General features: G+C 28.3%; 3 protein-coding genes and 1 pseudogene across 3 annotated transcripts; 3 read left to right on the forward strand and 1 right to left on the reverse strand.

Annotated features, from left to right (window-relative positions):
- The window catches only part of LOC140920919 (zinc finger BED domain-containing protein RICESLEEPER 1-like), a 2,658-nt pseudogene extending 1,294 nt beyond the window's left edge, over window positions 1-1,364 (forward strand).
- A 2,775-nt stretch (window positions 1,365-4,139) lies between these two features.
- On the forward strand, window positions 4,140-7,126 carry LOC101500030 (AP-1 complex subunit sigma-1). Its single transcript, XM_004506748.4, has 7 exons — window positions 4,140-4,279; window positions 5,664-5,750; window positions 5,930-6,021; window positions 6,123-6,231; window positions 6,359-6,394; window positions 6,519-6,605; window positions 6,692-7,126. Exons 1-7 carry the CDS (start codon window positions 4,277-4,279, stop codon window positions 6,761-6,763), a joined length of 486 nt encoding a protein of 161 aa, XP_004506805.1. The 5' UTR covers window positions 4,140-4,276; the 3' UTR covers window positions 6,764-7,126.
- A 7,305-nt stretch (window positions 7,127-14,431) lies between these two features.
- LOC101499718 (proteasome subunit alpha type-4) lies at window positions 14,432-17,517 on the forward strand. The gene is made up of 2 exons (XM_004506746.4): window positions 14,432-14,589; window positions 16,614-17,517. Exon 2 carries the CDS (start codon window positions 16,622-16,624, stop codon window positions 17,372-17,374), a length of 753 nt encoding a protein of 250 aa, XP_004506803.1. The 5' UTR covers window positions 14,432-14,589; window positions 16,614-16,621; the 3' UTR covers window positions 17,375-17,517.
- A 654-nt stretch (window positions 17,518-18,171) lies between these two features.
- LOC101499413 (protein trichome birefringence-like 34) lies at window positions 18,172-23,213 on the reverse strand. The gene is made up of 5 exons (XM_004506745.4): window positions 22,782-23,213; window positions 21,962-22,139; window positions 20,788-20,984; window positions 20,471-20,629; window positions 18,172-18,758 (listed from the first exon to the last, which is right to left on the reverse strand). The coding sequence occupies exons 1-5, from the start codon at window positions 23,129-23,131 to the stop codon at window positions 18,410-18,412; spliced, it is 1,233 nt and encodes a 410-aa protein (XP_004506802.1). The 5' UTR covers window positions 23,132-23,213; the 3' UTR covers window positions 18,172-18,409.
- Window positions 23,214-23,415: the final 202 nt, after the last annotated feature.

Raw genomic sequence — 23,415 nt, forward strand, 5'->3', positions numbered from 1 at the left:
AATGGACTGATGGGTGAAGGGGATTATTTTCATATGAGGTGTTGCGCCCATATCTTGAACCTAGTAGTCCAAGATGGCTTAACAGAACAAGATTTATCTATTCGTAGCATTCGAAATGCAGTTAGGTTTGTCTGTTCTTCTCCACAAAGAGCTTTGAAGTTTAAGGAATGCATTGATATTTGTAATATAACATATAAAAAACTTCTTAGTCTTGATGTTTCCACAAGGTGGAATTCAACATACATGATGTTGGAAGCTGCTGAAAAGTATCAAGCAGCTTTTGATAAATTAGAGAGTGAGGATTCTGGGTATTTGACTTGGTTTGGGGTTGCTGGTCCTCCTACTTCTGATGATTGGGAAAGAATTCGAGCATTTGTTGGATTTTTAAAGATTTTCTTTGAAGCGACAAAGGTTTTTTCATCGTCGCAACAAGTATCTTTGCACACAGCTTTTCATAACTTGGCTTCTATTCAATGTGAGCTTGACAAAACATCAATGAACCTGAATACTATTGTGGCTGTAATGGGTTCGTATATGAAGGGAAAATATGATAAATATTGAGGTGACATTGAAAAAATCAATCGTTTTCTTTATTTTGGAGTGATATGTGATCCTCGTTATAAATTAAGGTATATTGAGTGGACTTTTGATAACATGTATGGTGAGGACGTTGGTAAGGTGAAGGCTGGAAATATTAAGGACAGTTTAATGAAATTGTATACTTGGTACAAATCTGCCCATGATCGTAGTGTTGTATCTATTGATGTCCGATCTGTTGAACAATCTACCCCGCCTAAAAATCCATCATTTTTTGCACGGGTAGATGCCTTTAAACAACACTTAAAAGAAAAGGATTCTATTGATAAACAAAACGAACTTGAGAGGTACTTAAGTGACACTTGTTCAGTAGATTGTGATAAGTTTGACATTTTGATTTGGTGGAAGCAAAACACTGCTCGTTACCATATTTTGGCAGCAATGGTAAGAGAAATTTTGGCCACACCAGTGTCAACTGTAGCTTCTGAGAGTGCATTCAGCACAGATGGAAGGGTTTTGGACACTTATAGGAGCTCTTTGAGCCCAAAAATAGCAGAAGCTTTGATATGCACTCAGAACTGGTTGAAGCCCTCTTTCTCATACTTTAAAGACCTTATTTTGACAGAAGATTTTGAGATATCAGAGAATGTTGTGACAGGTTGTGTAATATGCATATGTACTTCTTTAATTAGACTATTTCTTGTTATTGTAAATTAGCTTTTAATTTAAATTGTTTATTCACTGTAGAACTTCAACAAGGCTCAATAACTAGTAGTGGAAGGCAAGGGTCTATTATTGACGGAACAACTGCTCTTGGGCCTGCTTAAGTTTTTTAAGTAAGAAAAATTATACGTATGTTTTATTTATAAAGTATGTAAGTGATATTTTATAATGCTAATTCAGTTTTATTTAATTACATGTAGGTTTCATATTTCAGATTTTTTGAGTTTTTTGAAGTCATATATGACTTATACTTGCACAACACATGCCTGTATTTTGAGGATGATGTTTTGGCTGAAAATTGCGCTTGCGTGACATCGTTTTGAACATGATTTGCTGATGTTTGTTGGGTTGGTTGCTTACTGCTAGCAATGTTTGTATGTGTGGTTCATGCTTGATAATTGGTGGGTTTCTATATATTGGACTTATGAGTTATATTTACTAAATTTTTTGAATTATTTGGTACTAATTTTGTGTTTGATTGTCACCAACGTTTAAATGAACTTCACTATTAAGAACCACACAAATTTACTCATGTTTCCACATGTGAAAGGGTAAGTTACTGACTTGATATTTTTTTAACTTAGTAATTAGCATTATTGTTCTGCCATACTTAATAGTTTAGATTATAATGTGAACTGATTATGTTGTATCTAAATTGATAGAATGAGAACTTAATTGGTTATGAACTGGTTATGTTGTGTTGGTAGATAAAATGATAATTTAATTGATTATCAACTTGCTAGGCTGTATTTAGTATTTAAACTGATATAAAGAGAACTTAATTGGTTATGAACTGATTATATTTACTGAAATGTCTGAATTATTGGGTACTAATTTTGTGTTTGATTGTCACCAGCTGTTAAATGAACATCACTATTGGAAACCACACAAATTTACTCATGTTTCCACATGTGAAAGAGTAAGTTACTGCCTTGATTATTTTTTATGTATCATTAAATTTTAATTGAGTTTGTAATTGAAAATTTAGTTGAGTTTGATATTATTTATAACTTATTGAAATTTGTATTATTGTTAACTTAGTAATTAGTATTATTGTTCAGCCCTACTTAGTAGTTTAGACTATAATATAAATTGATTATGTTGTATTTAAGTTTATAAAATGAAAACTTAATTGGTTATGAACTGGTTAGTTGTATTTAAAGATAGAATGAGAACTTAATTGGTTATCAACTAGTTAGATTCTATTTAGTATTTAAACTGATATAAGAAGAACTTAATTGGCTATGAATATGTTGTACTCAAGCTTTTATTTTTCCAATATGCTAGTGGCAAGAGAATTAGCAGTGGTTCATTTTCAACCGTTCATTTTCAACTTCGAAGTGGTTGTTATCTCACATTTGGGGAGTTGAATTTCAAGGTTATAGTTTAAACTTTATATATTTATGTTGATGTATTCTAATTTATTTAACATTAGGTTATATTCTTGATATTCTTATGAAATTAATTTCATTTTTGTTATACGTACAACTACTGCAGCATCAGCCATATGCAAATTGGTCATCAAGCTCCAAAATATTGCTTTACTATGTTTATTAATAGATTTGGATTGAAATATATATATATTTATTTAAATACTTCTGGATGACTGTAAAATATAATTACTTTTCCATATGACTGTAATTATAAAGTTTGACTCATTCTGGGTGATGTTGGCAAGCTTTTGATTTGGATGAAATCCTGAATAGCATGGCCCTGTTTAGGTTTTCCATATTATTTAGGTTTGTTACCAAAGATGAAGTCCTAATATGTTCTTAATTGATGGTCCTGTTAATCTATTCTATTGATCCTTTATGTTTATAAGTCAATTTTTATTTTGAATGATAGTTGATGTAAACTATTGTTTTAAAAAATGGGGCTTAAGTTAAATTATCTTATGGTCCATATAAATAAAATGTAAACCACTGTTTTATGAAAAATCTTCATAGATAAATTTGTTGTTAATTGGACCACAATTTTCAAATTCCATACATATTGAAACCGGTAACCCGACCCGCAAAACCAACTAAACCTGTGACCCGCATATCAACAAACCCGAGATAAAAACAGTCGAAAATAGGCCTTAGTCTGACAACCACAGTTTGGGCTGGATTGGATATTTAGATCTGAATCCGTCTGAACCCGACCGTTTGTCACTTTTCTTTTTAAAAAAAATTTCATTAAAATAAAATAGGGTTAGAAGTATAAGTAGATTTGTCCATTTTAATTCCCCAATGGATTCATATTTTATGTTGATTTGATTTCGTAATTATAGGCCCAAGTACAACTAAGCCTCTTTCTTATGGGTTTGATTCTAAAAGTCAATAATAAATCTCATATTTTTTAGTAAGAAAAAAGTTTCTGCGTCTGTTATCTATATTCGTAGTGCAGATTTTTACCCCTAATTGCAGATATATTGTGCTGGTATCCATCGAATCGCGAAAACAATGGTTTTGTTTTTATCAAATAATAATAATAATAGAAAGTCATTAAATAATAGGCAAAAGTTCCTTGGTAGAAATTTTGATACATAATACGATAGTTAAAAATAATAGGTGAAAAGAAAGTTGAAAATAATAGGAACTTCATTACAAAAAAGCGGAACAAATACATAAATTTCAAAGAGGGATTATTATTTAAATATACACAGAAAACTCAAATGTTCAAAAATAATTTTTCATTTAAAATAACATTAATAATTATTTTATAACTATCATATCTGTAAAACACAAATGCTCTGAATTGCGTGAAGAAGATGGGAGGGGAGATGTTAAACTAAAAAGAGGGAGGGAGGTGTTGAACTAAAAAGAGGGAGGGTGCTTTTAATATTTATCCAAAAAATGTTTTATTTTATTTTATTATTGGAAACAAAGTGGGTTTAGTTGGGCCAAACTTTTCCAAGTGACCCACATCTTCATCTCAATTCTCTCTCTGTCTCTCTCTTTCTCTCTGGTAATGAATCGTAACATTCAGAAAGGATTTGAGAATTTGAGATCTCTTTTTGCCAAAATCAATATCAATGGCGAGTGTTTATTATTCATGATGATGTGTTGCTTCTTATTATGAATGATTCAATTTCGTGATTCTCATTCCCTTCTGTTTCTGTTTCATTTCAGATTTCGAATTGTTTCTTTATTTTAATGATTAATTAATCAAATATTAGCTTTTCTCAGTTTTAGTTAGATTAAATCAAATCTCAATCTCACTACACCATGTTGTGGTTAAGCAATTAGGTTAATTTGCCCAACTGTTGACTCTGGTTTTTCAGTTTACCTTTTGTTTTTCATTTGATTTTGCAGTGTTTATTTGTTTTAAGGGTTATGCTCTGATTATGATTTAAACTTAGTTATATTACATGTTGTCACCATCTAACTACAATGTTTGATTAATATTATGTTAGATTCTAATCGACTTAAACATGTTGAGGTTTACTGAATTGTAGTTTGATTTGGGTCAAGTAAGAATCAGAGGCCCAAAGCATGGATATGGTGCAGTCACTGACTGCACGTAGTCAGTGACTACGTGACTGTCCAATCTCGATTAGACGGTCTTAATCTCAAACAGTTTTTGATTTTTTTAAAAACAAAAATTACCGAATTGGAGATCTGAACCGTCCAATCTCAATTAGACAGTCACTGGCCGCGTGAATGCGTGTGGTCAGTGACTGCAAGGAACCCAGGTCCGTCTACAAAGGGAGTAAAGAGAAGCAGCAGTTAGTTAGGCTGGGAATGATCCTGAAATCAAAGGGTAGTCTGTTAGGAAGAGGGAATGTATTATTGAGAGGGGTAGTGTAGAATTGGTTATGCACGTTTATTGTTAATATTGGCATAGGAGAATCTTTCTCTGGTAGGAGCCCAGCTCTGGTTTCACTATCTTTGTATTCACCGTTGTTACCATTTACAATCAATAAAACTCATTCCATCATTCCTTTTCTCATGTGTTTGTATCATAGTTCAATGTGTATCTTGCTGGATTCCTAAACTTTTTCAATGTCTTAGCATGATTCATGGCTGCCTTATCTCTTAACTTTTTCCATGTTGTAACCCCACTTTCTAGTGAATGACATGGCATCGTATCATTCTTTGATGTTTTGGGTTTCTGTCACTATCAATCATGAAGATGAAGGTTATTTTCATCTTGTATTTTTTACTTGGAATGAATACATGTATGTATGCATGTTTGTTGTCTGATTGAAATTCTAGGCAATTTTATAATGAATGATAGGACTGTGCCTCTCTCACCATTGTAGTTAGGATAATACCCTATTACTTGAATTTTGTTGTCGTTTGTATTTTTTAAGTATGTATTTTTTAAGTATGTATTTTCAATTATGTATTGTATGCGCGTTATAATTAAAGTATTTCCAATTTTTAACATGCATGTTTTATTCCTCTTCGTAAATGTAGATACACTTTGTGCTTCTCATTAGTCGTCAAGGGAAGGTCAGGCTCACAAAATGGTATTCACCTTATACTCAGAAGGAAAGAAGTAAGGTAACTAACACCCTTTTTAACTTCATTATTATGGTAGTTTGTTATTTTCTTCCCTTTCTTTTTTATTTTGTATATATATAGTGATAAAGACGGTCATTGCATGTTGATTGTTGAGCACACCACATTCCACAATAACTGTTGCTGGTATATGTATTTACATCTAATCTTTTCTTTACAAGGTAATCCGTGAGCTCAGTGGAGTGATTCTTAGCCGTGCTCCCAAGCTCTGTAACTTTGTAGAGTGGAGAGGACATAAAGTTGTTTATAAAAGGTATTGTGACAATATATATTATGAATGCTACTCCTTTGCAAGGCACTCTTCTTTTTGGCTTGATATTTAATTGACTATGTTATGATAAATATCTGCTGCAGGTATGCTAGTCTGTATTTCTGTATGTGTATTGATGATGAAGACAACGAATTGGAAGTCCTTGAAATGATTCATCATTTTGTGGAGATTCTTGATCGGTATTTTGGCAGTGTAAGTTCTATTAAAAGTTGACTTTAGAAGAATACTGCTTGAAATACTCCCCTCTTTTTTAGGGATTTAATATATATGAATCTCTATAGTCACTCTAATTTGATAATGGTCACTTGTCAATTTGCAGGTCTGTGAACTGGACTTGATATTCAACTTCCATAAGGTCTGTCCAACTATAATGAATATGTCCAAAATCCAAAACAAGTTTTATTGAGCATATCACCTGTCATTATTTTTGGAATACTATTGTCCCTTCTGATCTGTTCTATGTTTTTTAATCATGGAAGGCCTATTATATACTTGATGAACTTCTAATTGCCGGTGAGCTTCAGGAGTCGAGCAAAAAAACTGTTGCCCGATTGATAGCTGCACAGGTATCAATGGTCTTTCTCTTTCAAATATGTTTGTATTCTTCAATCAGTTTATCTATAATGCAATTTTGTATGGTATCGGCTATCAGGATTCATTGGTGGAGAGTGCTAAGGAGGAAGCCAGTTCCTTGAGTAATATTATCGCACAAGCCACTAAGTGAAGAGATTAGATGTTGCAATTGTTGCCATTTTTAGGAATCGAGAAATGTTTGGCGCGATTAAAGTGTGAACTTATAGTTTATGTCTATGTTACACCTCTATTGTTGTTATGTTGAATTTGTAAAATAGAAAAGAAAGAAAAAAACTAAGTTCTGACAAGAATATTTCATCTTGATTTGCATTGCAATTCTCCTTAGTTAGAGGGATAAGGCTTTGTTGTTGATGTTGATGCTGTTGCAATTCTCATGGTTAGATATTTCATGTTTGTATACATGTGTGACCTGTTTATTTCTGTTGTTGATCTATTTTCTTGAGGATGTTGAGGAATACTTTTATTTTGTTTAATGCTCTGAGATTGAATTTCAGTAGTGCTGATTTATTTTAATTAATATGATATCTCTCTAAAGTGATGAGTTGTTTAAATTAAAAAATCAAAATAATTTACATATTGTGGAAGTGGCAATTTTTAGTTTTTAGAAAGATATTATTTTGTTTAGAACATTTTACACTAAAATAGCACCCCCTATTGAGATGATTTGCATGCAGTTGAAAAATGGACTGTTGTGATTCTTATGATCTACAAACTTCCTTTTTACAAAACAAAATTCATTTTAAGAATTAATTAAAATAGGGGATTAAAATTATGAAATTAGAAATATGAGGACCAAAATTACAAATTAGTTAAAATTGAGGGATTAAAATTACAAAATTAAAAATAGGGGGACCAAAATTATGAATTAGTTAAAATAGAGGAATTAAATAATTATCACTCTCTATGTTTATATTTTATGGTAGTTAATTTTTTGTTAATGACATATTTGAAATTGATAGATCACCTAAGATTGTGATTCTATATTTAAATGGAGTAAATGTTGTGGATATAATGAAAGATTTTCAAAAGAGCCTAAAAGTAAGTCCAAGACTTATATGAGTTATGTACTTCGATTGCTACTACTTCTACGTTAACTTTTCTCGTACAGCTAATGTGAATAAAACATGTATTCTTTTTTTTTTTGTAATTTTCTTTTATTAGTTACCCTGTATTTTCCTTTATCTTGGATTGTATTGTTTATTTCAAGTTGAAAATGTTCATCTTTACACACAAAAAACATGAGGGAGACTGTTAGAAATTTATTAGATATAGCTGGACTTTGTCAAATGTAGTTACAAGTTGGTTAATAATAGTTACAAATTAAATAAATTACAGTGTGTTAGTTTAGTTAGAATCACTGTATAAAGTGCATTCTACACCAATCTTAATCAACATTTTTCCATTCATTCAATTTTAAATGTCATATTTCTCTTAGGTTATTTTTCTATTTGTTGTACTCTACCATACTTTTCACCGCATTATAAACTAAAAGTGACACTTATGATTGATACTATTTTTTAACATTAATACTCATTTATTTAAGTAGTATTTTTAAAAGAGATATTGAGATTTTGTGTCCAAATAAAAAGTGTGTAGGTTGTTAACATATCCCTTCTATTATTTTAGGTGTATAAATTAGCAATTTCACAAGAGTTGCAAATTTACACATACATATAATTTAGAAGATGTATACTAACAACTTACACATTTTCTTCTTAAACATTAATACTCATTTATTGTAGTATTTTTAAAAGAGATAATGTGGTTTTTTGTGTCCAAATAGAAAGTGTTTAGATCGTTTAATATGAATTTTTTTACCTAGAACTCTTTAGAGGTGCAAGGTAGAAAACTCCGTTAATATACACTCTCTAATTTTTAGGGGTGTATAAATTAGCAGCTCCCACATGAGCTTTCTAATTTACACCCATTAAAAAATTGGTGTATACTAGCAATTTACACACTTTCTATTTGGATATTAATACTCATTCATTGGAGTAGTATTTTAATAGTGATAATGAAATTTTGTATCCAAATAGAAATGTGTGGGTTTCTAATATACATTATGTTCTTGGAAAATTTTCACTTTATTAATTATGAGATCTTGAATTTGACTTCTTTAAAGTGAGCAACTCACTTTAAAAAATAAAATGAGTAATGTCAATCATTGGTAATCAAATGAATGATTGATATTAAGTGCACATGCATGACCAATCAAAATAGTTCTAATATCAACCATCAGTTTTCTCACTTTACAAACTTCTCAATTTAAAAGAAACAAAATTTTCTTTCTCATATTGTGCATCATTCTTCCTCTACTCTCCGATCTCAAGCATAATATAATGGAACATAATGGAATAGAACATACTGCAACAAAACATAAACTTGTTTAGATATTTTATAATGTAATAGAACAAAATTACCACTCCATTGTTTGGAAAATGAACGGAATAAAATGAGAAATAATAAATTCAATTTCTACCCTCAATTATAACACATATTATTTCTATAATTTTGCACTCGTTTTCACGACAACCCTGAATGACAAACCCTCTCAGAGTACTAAGCTACGTAACAACAAATGCCACTAATTAACTTAACAAAACAGAAAGACACCGATAAGTATTCGACAACGAAGAACAAATATGATGCACAAATTGAACAAAATGCACAAATTAAACAAAATATCTTGTTGACAGTAAAAAAGAACGTGATAGATTGATGGTATTCGACACGTTTTGAAGAAATGAGCAACAATGAGTAATAGAAGAAACGTGAAGTAGTTTGTGGAGAGGAAGGGAAAATGTAAAACAAATAAAATAAGAGTAAAATGGTAACATTTATAATTCCAAAGCTCCATTCCATTGGATACAACCCAAATGGAGGGATTGGAAAATTGGAGGGTTTAGTGGTATAGGATGGATTTGAAAACTATCATAACATCATGTAGTGACTCAAACTCAAATATGAGTGAGTGCTATGAAGCTTAGATATGTAATATGATTATACGTGTGTAGGTACGATACAGATACACGGATAAAGGAATTTTTTGATACTATACGACTTATATATGCTAGTAAATTTTTTATTTTAAAAATTAATATATGTAGTATATTGGTAAAAAAATAGATATTGATGATTCTTCATTAAAATATAACCATAATGATAATAAATTTCATAATATATTTTTGATTAAATTGCATCTGCGGTTCCTTAATTTAATTTCAGTTAACATTTTAGTGTTTTATTTATTTTTTTTCAAGTTGATCTTTTATTTTAATTTTAAGTGACAATTTGAAATTTTATGTTTTAAAATGTCAACAATGTTGTGATTTTTTTTTTTACAAAAATTCAAAAAAACCATCTAAATTTTCAAACAAACCCCACAAAATTCATTATCACTTCAATAAAATACAAATTTAATCAAATTCATAACTTAAATCTTTGATGAAATTGGCATTATTTGATGAAATTGACATTATAAATGACTAAAACGTTAACTAAAATTAAGTTAAAAGACCACATGTGCAATTTAGCCTATATTTTTAATTCGTGTGTTAGGATATTAACAAAAGTGTCATTAAAAGAATTTATGCTTAAATATACAATTAGTCCCTGCAAAATGCAAAAAAATTGATTTTAATCTCGGCAAAATAAATTTTTTAGTTTAAGTATCTGTAAAATGCAAACATTTTTATTTTAGTCTGTAATGCTTAATACCGTTAGTCTTTTAATGGTTGAGTAATTAATGACTTTTAACTTAGTCCCTACAAAATCCAAGAAATTTGGTTTCAGTCATTGCAAAAGAAAAAAAAATTAGTCCCTACAAAATACAAGAAATTTAATTTTAGTCCCTACATAATAAAAAAGTTTGTTGTACTCCTAGCTACGTTTTTTTATAATAAATTATAATTAGTGTATTATAATTATTCTCATTTTTATTTATAAGATATATAAAAATATTAATTTTGACCATTTCCAAACAAACAATGTGGAAAAATTATGGTTAGGGTATTATAATTGTTCTTATTTTTATGTTGACCATATTAAAAAGAAACTTAATTTTAACTAATTCTTTATTGAAGAACATTTGTTCGTGCATGGATTTTATAATACATTTGTATTTAGTATATTATAATTATTGTCATTTGTTTTTTAGAAAACATAAAATAATAATTGAACTAATTGATTAAAGACAAATATTTGTTTTGTGTATGAATTATATGTTTCAACAACTTATTTTGCGATTCATTTTTAGAAGAAGAAAAATGTGAAAAACTGAAGTGTGAAAAAAGTTATAGTTATTGTATTATAAATGTTCTTCTTTTTATGTTGAAGATATTAATAAAATACTAATCTTAAATAACTATAATACACTAACTATAATCTTTTTAAGTTGTTTATTAGAAAATAAATCACTAAAAAAGTTGGTGGAACATATAACCATACACAAAACAAATATTTGTCATTAATCAATTAGTCAAAATTAATTTTTCTTAAATCTTCTAAATAAAAATGATAATTGTTATGGTACATTGATTATAACGTATTATAAAACTGTCTATGGAAATTAAACAAATTTATTTATTATGTAAGAACTAAAATTAAATTTCTTGGCTTTTGTATGACCTAAACCAATTTTTTTTTTTTTTTTGCTGGGACCAAAACCAAATTTTCTTAGATTTTGTAGGACTAAGTTTAAAGTCATTAACTACTCAATCATTAAAAAATTAAGGTTTAAACATGTCTTTAGTCCCTACAAATATACCACTTTCTGATTTTAGTCCTTGTAAGTTTTTATGTTTGGATGTAGTTCTTGTAAAATTAAAGACAATCGGTTTTGGTCCCTAAAAAAAGAGCTGATAAAATGTCATTACACGTGGGCCTATAAATACATGTCAACACATCATATTTTATGAAATATTAAAAATTAAAGTCTTTAATGTTATCAATTAGTGTTATTTTATAAATAAAATTTAAAGAAGGGTTTAAGGGTTTTTGAAAAATTCATTTGATATTAGGGATCAAAGTCGGTTGTCTCTGATTTTACATGGACTAAATCCAAACAAAAAAACTTACAAGTACTAAAATCAAAAAGTGATATATTTGCAGGGACCAAATACATATTTAAACAAAAAACTAACTATATTAAGTATTAAGAACTAAAACAAAACCGTTTGCATTTTGTAGGGACTTAAACTAAAAAATTTATTTTGTTAGAACTAAAATCAAATTTTTTATATTTTACAGGGTCTTCATTGTCTCGTCACTTAATACCATCATCCATAAAAAAATATGGTTTCAAATTCTCATTGATCAAAAGACAATTTTTTAATTTAATAATTCCAACATCATCTTCAAGTGGATCATGTACATTTCCATTAATGCGAGATGAAGTATCATATAAATTATTCTTATTTTGATTTCTTTCATAAAATATATATCTGTAAGATGAAGTATCATATAAATTATTCTTAAAAAATAAAAATAATAATTTTGGTATTTTTAAGATACATATCTATAATGTATCAATATCAAATACGTATCTGATACGTCCATAATTTTAGAGTTTCTGAACTTCATTCATAGGTGGATGACTATTTGGAATTTTTACCAGTATATCCTAGTTTTTAGGATTTGTAACTAAAATGCCCCACTTTTAAAATCACATACCAAAATATCCTACTTTTTTGAGCTAACAGGAAATCGCTTTCTGGAGTGCGACCAACCAAAGAGGAGTTTTTTTTCCCCTAGTAGGAGGTCGCTGGCTGGGGATGCGACCTCCCAAAGGGTTTTTTCAAATAATAATAATAATAATATTAATACATTAATATTATTATTATTATTATTATTGTTATTATTATTAAAAATTGTTATAATTAAAAATAATTATACTTAAATTAAAAATAAGTAAAAATAATTAAAATTAAATTAAAAATAATTAAAGTTAAAATAGGAAATTAATATTATAACTATTAAAAGTAATTAAAATTAAAAATAGTAAATTATATTATAAATTTAAAAGAAAATATTTTAATAAGAAAAATTACATTAATAACATGAAACAAAATACATTAAATTAAATTAGGAAATTAATATTATAAATTTTAAAAAAATACATTAAATAAAAATTATACATCAAATTATAAATAAAAATACATTAAAATAGGTCATTATTGCTAAGATTCAGGTTTTGCACAACTACGCCGTTACTTATAGAAAGACTTGGAAGAGAAAAAATAAATCAATCGAATAAATTTATGACAATTGGGAAAAATTTTACAATCAACTCCTGTGTTGGTTATGCAAACACTTACTATAGGAACCAAACTTGAAATAGAAACAATCTCAGCTTATTATGAGAATAGTTTGAGAATAATTTGATGTATAACTTTTATTTAATGTATTTATTTTGAAATTTATAATATTAATTTCCTATTTTAATTTAATGTATTTTGTTTCATGTTATTAATGTAATTTTTCTTATTAATGTATTTTCTTTTAAATTTATAATATAATTTACTGTTGTTAATTTTAATTACTTTTAATAGTTATAATATTAATTTCCTATTTTAATTATAATTATTTTTAATTATTTTTATTTATTTTTATTTATTTTTAATTTAATTATAATTATTTTTAATTATAACAATTTTTAATAATAATAAAACTCCTATTTGAATGGTCGCACAAGCAATTTCTTTCATTCATAAGATCATGTAATGCATTGGTTCACACTCAAATAAAAGTTTCTTTCATTCATTCACCCTCTTTCTTTCTTAATACTTTATTTGTTTATCTTATGTTAAATATTTCATTTGTAATATTTATTATTCTCAAATTACATATCTCTTTATATTATCAATCAAATATTAAATTTTTTTCCATACATTCATATTTATTGTCTATCAATTCATTTAACTACTTTACTAACTATGATTAATACGAATATTTTAGTAAATAAAAGTCATTTGATCATCAAAATTAACATAACTATTTTTTTTTCAATTGTATCACACAACTCAAATGAAACATTTATAATTAGAGACAAAAAAAAAAAAATATGTTTTGAAAAATCCTAAGGCCACGTTAATCTTGGAAGGAGTAATAAGACAAAGAATGTAATTTTTTTTAAAGGGTTTAATGAACATGTACTAACATAGTTTTACATTCTTATCTAATGAAAATATTTTATATTACTATATCAGCTTATATTGTTATCGATTTTTCAAAAATAACTACCAAATACTTATTTTTTTATTAGATGTCAATGTAAACTAATTTGAGTATGTTTGGTATTTAATTTACACCTCTAAATGTAATTTTATAATAGAGAAGTGATTTAACAATATGTTTGAGTTCACTTAAAAATTAATTCTAGAAACTTAATTTTATTGGAAATCTATGTTTAACCATAAATGATTACTTTTGTATTGTCTATTTCACAATTTAAAAAAAAAAACTTTCTATGCATTTTACTATTAACTACAAAATTCATGTTATATTATAATAAAATATATATTATTTTTAATAAATACACATTTGAAAATATATTTAATTATATAATTTAAATAAATTTAATTTTGTAAAACAAAATTTTTAAAAAATATATCTAAACAAAAATAATATTAATGAAAATTCAATTTTAATTAATATTACGTTTAAAAAAAATTATTCAACGATACATTTATAAATGTTAAAACACATATGTTACTGATTAAAAAAAAAACACACATATTTTACCTCCACTAACTTTTCCTATCCCTTTTCTCTATTTGTTATTTTTTATTAAAAAAAAAAAAGAAAGAAAGGGAAAATGTCTCTCTTAAAAAATTTCGTGTTGTGTCAAAAAAAAAAAGATTTCGTGTTGAAGAGGGTGTGCGAGTCAAGTATGTATTGAATCCCCCTTTCCAAGTTTCTTCATTTTCTCTTCTCGTCGTCGTCTGCCTCTAATTTCGTGTAAGTTTTACCTTACTCCTCAAATTTCTTTTCTCACCCCCCTTGTTATGATGATTAGTTTAGATTATGCTGATTAATTATTTATTTAACTTGTTCATTTTGTTTCTGCCTTCTATTTGATGTTAATTCTTGATAATTTTGACTCTTTAACAATAACACTAAACATAACATTGACACAATCAATATTAGAAAATGAAAGTGATCGAATATAGTTGTATCTGACACGCGTGAGATACTAGACATATCTTTAATTTGAAGTGTTCGTGTAGGCAAATATTTTGAGTATTTTCTTTTGCATTTTGCATTTTTTGTGGGAAAATAGAGGAGATTCCATTTTGTTAGGTAGGAATGGATTTGGCTCGTGAGTATATGACAATGTTGTTAATAATCGCAGAGGGTTGAGAATAGTGGTTTGTTCAGATTCTGCTATGGTACAAAGTTATGGCGTTGCTATAACCGCAATTTAACAACACTTTGTACTAAATCGCGTGTGATAGAACAATAGCGTTTTGTCCAAATTTTGCTATGCTATTATTATGTTGTAGCTACTATTTGACAACATTGGTATTTGGTGTCTGGAAACATTACTTCATTGGTTAAATTGCTTTGTGTTTTCATTTAGAAACTTCCTTTTTATGGACCATTAAGGGGTTATTTACTCTGTGAGGACATTTTTTGTTTTCATTTTCTAAAATGTGTGTTTATTTTATCTTGATAAGATGCTTTTGAAGTAAACTATTGTTATGGAGAGAAGATGAAATGTCAGTTAATGAAGATGCATTATTCGAAATAATAAAAACAGTTTTTTTGACATTTTCTAGGTTCTTACCATATCTCTACCTTGTGTAACTTCTCCACTAAAAGTTTTTTTCGAGGTTCTTACCATTCTTGCGTTTCCACTTTCGTGCTTCTCACTTCTCAATTTCTTGTGAATATTGGATTTCCATTTTCAAGTTTATCACTTATCTTCAGCTTCTTTTTGTTAAGAGTACTTATTTGACAATGTCATAGAAAGTTAAGGTATAAACATTCAGTATGCCTAAATGAACTTTGATATATATACCTTGGTACTTTTGATATTCTTATGTCTGTATGCATAGGGGCATATCAAGTGCTCTCACTTCCCTATCCTTTATAGCATGTGAAATAGGGTAGAGCTCAAAGTGAAAATATAAAGCCACAATGGCCTCAAGTGTCCCGACCGTTGCGTTCGAGCACAAAAGTCAGAATGTGGGTCAAGTGTTGGATCATGCAGGAAATAAGCCTAAAACATGACCTGTATACTCTTAGGAGAAATATGAAAATAATTAGTCAGTAATAGTATTCTGGGAGTTATTTAGTGGAACAGTTATCTACTTTAACTGTGTAATAGAGGGTTCTTGGGACTAGTGTTGTCAAATATCGACCATAGCAGTGCCATGGAGGATTACGGTGGCAGATATTTTAAAAACCGCAATGGTCAGTTTGTGAAGGATGGTAGCGCCATAGCGTTTTATGGTGGATATCGCATATTTTTGGCTGTCCGCCAAATGTCATCGATAACATTGCTTGGGACAGTTTCTTGCGGAATACGAGATATCTTGTGTGTAAGGCTAAGAATTGTTTCCTCATAGAGAGCCTTGGCTTTAAGGCTGGTAGCGAAGTGCATCTACCATACCAGATTTGTGTGTTGTGTACTCTTTTGAATTCAATGATGTTTCTGTTATAATGTTTATCCTTTTGTTTTACTCCTATGCCTAAATATGACAGGTTTTCTCTAATATAAATATCTCTCATGTCAAGACTGTTTATGTTATTTTGTGAAGTCATAAATATGCCTAATTGCCTATATTGTCAATCGATTGATGTTTGTGTAAAATATTCAAAAGTTTTTGCTGATCTTTCAGGCATATATAGAGAAACAAAAAAGTATTTGAATGTTAACTCTTTCTTTCCCTTTTTTTGTTCAATTTTAAACTATGAAATACATTATTAATTCCTTTCATTTTCTGTGCCTGCTACTTTGCATTGAATAAATTGTTCAGAAATCAAAATGTCTCGAAGATATGATAGCCGCACAACAATCTTCTCCCCAGAAGGACGTCTTTACCAAGTTGAGTATGCAATGGAGGCCATCGGGAACGCTGGTACTGCAATAGGAATCTTATCAAAAGACGGAGTTGTCCTAGTTGGTGAAAAGAAGGTAACGTCTAAGCTGCTACAAACCTCAACATCAACCGAGAAAATGTACAAAATCGATGACCACGTTGCTTGTGCTGTCGCCGGAATAATGTCCGACGCCAACATCCTAATCAACACAGCCAGAGTCCAAGCACAACGCTACACTTTCGCATATCAAGAGCCAATGCCAGTTGAACAGTTAGTTCAATCTCTCTGCGATACTAAACAAGGTTACACCCAATTCGGCGGTCTCCGACCATTCGGAGTCTCGTTCCTGTTTGCAGGATGGGACAAAAACTTCGGCTTTCAGCTTTACATGAGTGACCCGAGTGGAAATTACGGTGGCTGGAAAGCTGGAGCTATCGGTGCAAACAACCAAGCTGCACAGTCGATACTAAAACAGGACTATAAAGACGATATCAGTAGAGAAGAAGCTGTGCAACTTGCATTGAAGGTTTTAAGTAAAACTATGGATAGTACAAGTCTTACGTCGGATAAACTTGAACTTGCAGAGGTTTATCTTTCACCTTCTGGAAAAGTTAAGTATGATGTTTGCTCACCAGAGTCTCTTACTAAGCTTTTAGTGAAATCTGGTGTCACTCAACCTGCAACAGACACTGCTTAGGTTGATGTTCCATTGTCTGATGCTGTTTTGTAATGTCCTGTTTTATTTCCTATGTTTTTGGTATTAGATACAAGATATTGACTCAGACATATTTCAAACTTAAAACATTTTATATGTTGGTAAATGGCTTTGTATTTCTTACATCTTTTTGGATTTTCAAGACAGTTCAATGGTATTTGTGTCCCATTTGTTTTTTGTTTTAGTTTAAATTGAATATCCTGCACGCAACTCAAAAAATGAATCTTTCGAACAAAAGAACAATGAGAGCGGCAAAACTTTCTCTTAACATTTCTTACGATGCAGCATTTTAAGGGATGAATTCAAACTTGAGATTATTGATTAAGCAGAAAAAGATCTGTAATATCTCATCTTAACGCTCTTACTATTTTGTTTACCGTGATAGTTTCAATTATTGGTACTTAATATTTTTTTAAGATTTGCCGAGGAAGTGCTGTAGCAAGAAGTATTTTGGACCCAATTACTGTCTCCATGAGTTTTATGTCATTCAGTTTGAAACATGGTTTGATTTATGGTGAATTGTCTTTGGAAAATTGTGCAACGAATTAAAATCAGCTACATATATTCCACTGTGCACAAATTAAAATCAGCTACATATATTCCACTAACTACGTATTTAAAAGTCACTAGAGTATACATAGCTGATTTTTAATTGGTTATAGTGCCCATAATTTTATAAGACAACCTAAAATTCACCTTATTTTGTTGTTTAGTAAGATAAACAAGGATTATGGTGATGAAAGTAATACATAAAAAAAAACACTAAAAAACCACAAGCATATGTATGATTTTTTTTAGGATTAAGGGTGGCAATATTCTTTACACTTCAATTTTCTTCACCTCAGTCAACATTAAGAGAAAACAATTCTAATTAGTACAATCTTTGATCAGACTTACTCAAGTCGAACTCCAAATTACCAGAGTGTTGAGGCAAAAATAAAAAAATAAAAAACCAAGAAAACATAATAACAAAACATGCAAAACATTGTATTCCACGCTTTCAATATCAAATATTTGTCATCTGTTAAAAATATAGGCATAAAGGAGTTCATTCCATGTATCAGGAACTCCGGGGAGACACCAATGTATGCAATCTGCATAAGATTTTGGATTTGATATATGTTCTTCTGTTAAAGGCTCCCATTGTTTCCTGTAGATTGAAGGGTGACCTTCTTTTCTGTATTCTGAGAGCTGTGTAATGTTAAGTATTTGAACATTCAAACCTCTTCCTTTCAAATCTTGTAGAACATTTTCCACTACTTGCATCATTTTAGGTACAGAACCATTCCCCCAATACCCTTCTTCTGTGATTTGATCTGTTTCTTTGTAACAATTTTCACCCTTAGTTCCTCCCCATTCATGAGCCCTGCCATTTTTTATTTGAATTTAATTTATATAGAATGTTAATGTAAAGTTTTATTTACACTGCCAATTAAAATATTAAAAATATTTGACTTCAATTATAACATTTTTAAACTCACATATATAATTAGTTGTGATTTGTTAATGGTGTAATTTTTTTTAACCCTAACAGTATATTAAATTTAAACTTTTTTACTTAATTTTTGTATTATAAGTCCAATAAGTTTCTACATTTGATCACAATGTAATTATAGAGCTATCAATATATACTTATGTACTGCTATATGGTTACCAATTATTTTAATAGTTTATTTCACTTGTTGTAAATTATATTATTTTACTAAATATGTCATGTTATTATACAATTTATATTTATTTTCTTTTGGCTTTAACTATGTACTTCTCAAAGGAACGATACCTTAATATTTCAGAGTTTGGTTAATAGGTAAATAAAATTTTACCAATAATTGTTCTATCAAAATTTGAATTTAGATTCTTCCAAACGATTACTCCTTACAATTTATATTTAAAACTTGTACAATTCATCAAATTAACGTTGCTATGTATTTGTACAAAAATGAATCTTATCAGTAGACTTTATAGTTGCCTCAATATTTCTAAGACATGCAGAGGTAACATTTATTAGAAGATTTCATCTGAAAGTAGTAATTTCTCTATGAAAATTACTAAAAGTTATATAGCAAAGTCTAGCAAAATTTCATGATTTCAGATTAAGGAATTTAGTAAAAATTTAGCTCAATGTGCTTGCTGTCTTACAATTCTTAGAACAACATACTATGTGAATAGTCTAATTCATGCAAATAAATCGTTTCATTTATTTATACAAGCATAAAGTATAAATTTTAGGGGTTAAATAAGTTTTTTTATTTCTATAAAATTTCAAAATTTAGTTTTTAGTTCATGTAAGAAAATTACATAGATTGCTATCATGTAATTTTCTAAGGACTAAAAATTGTAATTTCAAGATATATTTAAGATTTTGTATGATTTTGTCCAACTTACTAGCACATGATTGCGCAGACTCTCTGCATTCATAGAAAGTGGGCAGAGTTTCATTCACTATTTGATTCTATGGTTGAACGTATATTTAATAAAATTTTTATTTATAAAAAAAGTCATGTAAATACTTTTAATCTCTACTAGAGTGGCAACATATATTTTAGAATGACTTTTTTTTTTCAAACATGTTTTCAAACCATAAAAAGTGAGTTTAAAAATCGATTTCTATGTCCCTAATTTCTTACTTTTATCTTGAGTTAATAATATTTAAAAAATATATATTTAATTTATTTAAATTAAAAATTTTAAATTTTTGTGGAGAAATAATTTATAATGTTATAAAAATATTTAAAAGAATCATTCAAAATTTTAAAATTTGAAGGACAATTAAACATGTTTCGTTATAGGAGGAGCTAAAACTGTTTGCAAAATAATTTCATAGGAATTTAAAAATGTAATATTTTTACATGAACTAAAAATAAAATGTTAAAATTTTATAGAGAATAAAAACTTATTTAATCCAACTTTTAATTAAATAAATGATAGCAATCTATTTAAAAATACATTTTGGACTAGTGGTTCCAAACCACTACTATAATATATTATATTATATTATATTATATTACTAATATTATTATTATTATTATTATTATTATTATTATTATTATTATTATTATTATATAGAGTTATCCATACCTTTGGTGAGTAGATGACATAGAAACAAAAAATAATTGGGTGTTGTTACGATTAATATGGACTTCCAACCAATCTGACCAAGTCCTCAAAGCCATCTCATAAACTCTCACCATTGCTACCTTTTTGTATACTCCATTTGGGTCCCCAAATGAACCCCACCTGCTTGTTGTTACATTGTCACTATTAAAATCAAGTTGCTAGCTACTTGAGTAGGAATAATAATCATTCTATATTTGGATAAAACATTACATTACAACCATATTTATGGTTGTTGATGGGCAATTTTTAAGTTATGAAGTTTAGTTTGTTGTACTTACAAAACATTCATTGCATGCCTTCTCCACCAAAGGAAAGTGTTGAAGACTATAATATCAGCATCAGTCCAATACTTAGCATGTTTCTCAATTGCTTGGACTCTCACAGTACGATCTGCTACCTTATGCTTCACTGGATCATCTGAATTTGATTCTACAAGTAATGGGGCCCAATAGAACTCGATGGTTGCATTGTATTCCTTTCATTAAGTGTGTCAGTTGAAAAACTTTTAGACATGTAACATTTTGTAGGAAAAAATGAAATAATAATCTTATAAAAATTATAATTAAATATGTTTTTAATATTTATAAAATTTTAATATTTTAATTTTAGTCACCGTAAAAGTATAAAACAATTTTTAGTCTATATAAAATCATTCAACAAACAATTTTAGTCTTCATTAAAAAAAATATATTTAATTGTCCTTCAACTTAAATTTTTTTTGAATGCTTTCTTACGAGTATATTTAGAATCTTATAAAAAAAATTCTCTCAAATATTTATAAATAGGGTAGATTAAATATGAATTTATTTTGAAAAAAAAGAATTAAATATAAATATAAATATTTAGGATGAACTAAATATAATATATAGATCGAATTTAGAATTTATTTTTTGAATGAATTTTTCATAATATTATAAACATTCATACGATAATTCAATAAAAAATATACATTGACTTAACAATAAAAACTAGGGTTGATTAGTTTTTATTTTATTATTGGCTAAATTATATCCGTGGTCCCTTAACTTAATTTCAAGTAACGTTTTAGTCCTTTATCTTTTTTTTTTTCCGACTTGGTCCTTTATTTTAATTTTAAGTGACAATTTGATATTTTATGTTTTAAAATTTCAACAATATTATCCTTTTTTATATAAAAATTCAAAAAAAATTTCAAACAAAACTCATAAAATTAATTATATTCTTCAATATAATACAAATTTCATCAAATTCGTAACACAAATCTTCAAACAAACTTATATTTTCATACTTTATTTGATATTGTTAGGAATAAAGGACTAAATTGGGAAAAAAAAAGATAAAAGACTAAAACATTAACTGAAATTAAGTTAAGGGATCACAAGTGATATTTAGCCTTTATTTTTTTATAAGTGTTTGATAATTAATTGATGAAACTAAGGTGAAGTTTCTTTCTACACCTATAGACTTACGCACTTTGGCTTTGAAAATGGTTAGTGAACCATTTGCAATGGTGTGCATGGATTTGAGAGTTGAGGGAATTGAAGATTCAACAAGGCAAACCATTGAAACCCATTGCCCTCTATTGAGTGAATCCCCAACAAACATAAGCCTCTTGTTCCTTAGTCTTTCAAGTAATCTTGTTGCATTGAACCTTATTAACATAAAAACAGAAACAAATCTCAAGAACAACAAACACATATATACAATTCAAATAATTAATACTACCTCAATTCCTAAATATATGACTCTCTTTGAGAATTCTTTTATGTCTTTTTATGGGATCTTGTTAAAAAATTTAAAATTTAGCTAGTTTCTTTCCAAAAAAACCCCTCATTATTGTACATCTTTATTTGTAATTAGAAATAAATTTTATGTTAGTAAAATAAAAATAAAATTATATGATGAAAAAATAAATTAGTTATCTCTCTCCAAAGGTAATATGAATAAGAAATACAAATTTTAATAAATTTAATACTATTATCAATTATGTTAATTTTCATGATTTAATCGATAAAATAATATATTTATAGACGAAATTAGAATAAGTTATAAGAAAATTGTATCAAGAGAGTAGGAAAGAGGACATGTATTTTCTATAGTTAGAAGAAAAAAAAACACAAACACACAGCTAAAATATCTCGATAGTTAAGTAAAGATCAGACGATAAATCATATTTTATTTTATCAAATAAACTTTAAAGTACATTTTAAAATATGAGTTGTCTAATCAACATTGATATGACTTATTAATACAACTGAAATCCACAACTGTGAATGTATAAAATTCAAATCACCTGGGTAGGTCACATTGATGAGGCTTCCACCTCCAATTTTGATAGTCAAGATCCTTCCTTCCAAATTTTTCACAAGCCAATTGATCAGACATGAAGGAGCATTGTTGTTCTTTGTAGAGTGGATAAGATTCATTGTCAAAAACCCACTTACCATGAAACAAGTTACATTTTGAAAATAATGATTCACCATAGATAGTCCTTTCAAGAAACCATTGTCCTCCTTCTTGGGTTAGATATATAGAAGTGACAACTAGAATAGTGATTAAAATTGCTACAAGAGAATTAAATGTGATTTTAATTCTCCCCAAATTGCTTCCTAGCATTACTATTTGGTGTTCCTTAATTGCCATTTTTTACAATTAGCTTATTTGTTTGTGTTCTCCTTTTTGAAGCTTTCTAGGAATTGGTTTGGTGAGAAGTTTTTTTTCGTGATACATTTAGTAGAGTTTGTTAATTATGTGTTTTTCAAGTTAAAAGCAATCAAACTTGTCACCCACTTTTGACTTAAGGTTGAGTAAACAAGGATTTTTAAATAAATAAAATCTAAAACTTATAACTCTAGCCGTACATTATCTTTTCTTTAGTTTTTGATTTGAGTTAATATCTTTGATTTAGTTGCAAACAGAAGGAACTT

This window comes from Cicer arietinum, chromosome 6 (genome assembly GCF_000331145.2).
Source record: "Cicer arietinum cultivar CDC Frontier isolate Library 1 chromosome 6, Cicar.CDCFrontier_v2.0, whole genome shotgun sequence".
NCBI lineage: Eukaryota > Viridiplantae > Streptophyta > Magnoliopsida > Fabales > Fabaceae > Cicer > Cicer arietinum.

Coding starts and splice junctions, on each gene's coding strand:
- LOC101500030 (XM_004506748.4), top strand. Junction 5,751..5,929: donor CTCAGAAGGAAAGAAGTAAG/GTAACTAACACC, acceptor TTTCTTTACAAG/GTAATCCGTGAGCTCAGTGG. Junction 6,606..6,691: donor CCCGATTGATAGCTGCACAG/GTATCAATGGTC, acceptor ATCGGCTATCAG/GATTCATTGGTGGAGAGTGC.
- LOC101499718 (XM_004506746.4), top strand. CDS start 16,622: ATGTCTCGAAGATATGATAGCCGCACAACAATCTTCTCCCCAGAAGGA.
- LOC101499413 (XM_004506745.4), bottom strand. CDS start 23,131: ATGGCAATTAAGGAACACCAAATAGTAATGCTAGGAAGCAATTTGGGG. Junction 20,630..20,787: donor AGGCATGCAATGAATGTTTT/GTAAGTACAACA, acceptor AACAACAAGCAG/GTGGGGTTCATTTGGGGACC. Junction 18,759..20,470: donor ATGTCATCTACTCACCAAAG/GTATGGATAACT, acceptor AAAAAATGGCAG/GGCTCATGAATGGGGAGGAA.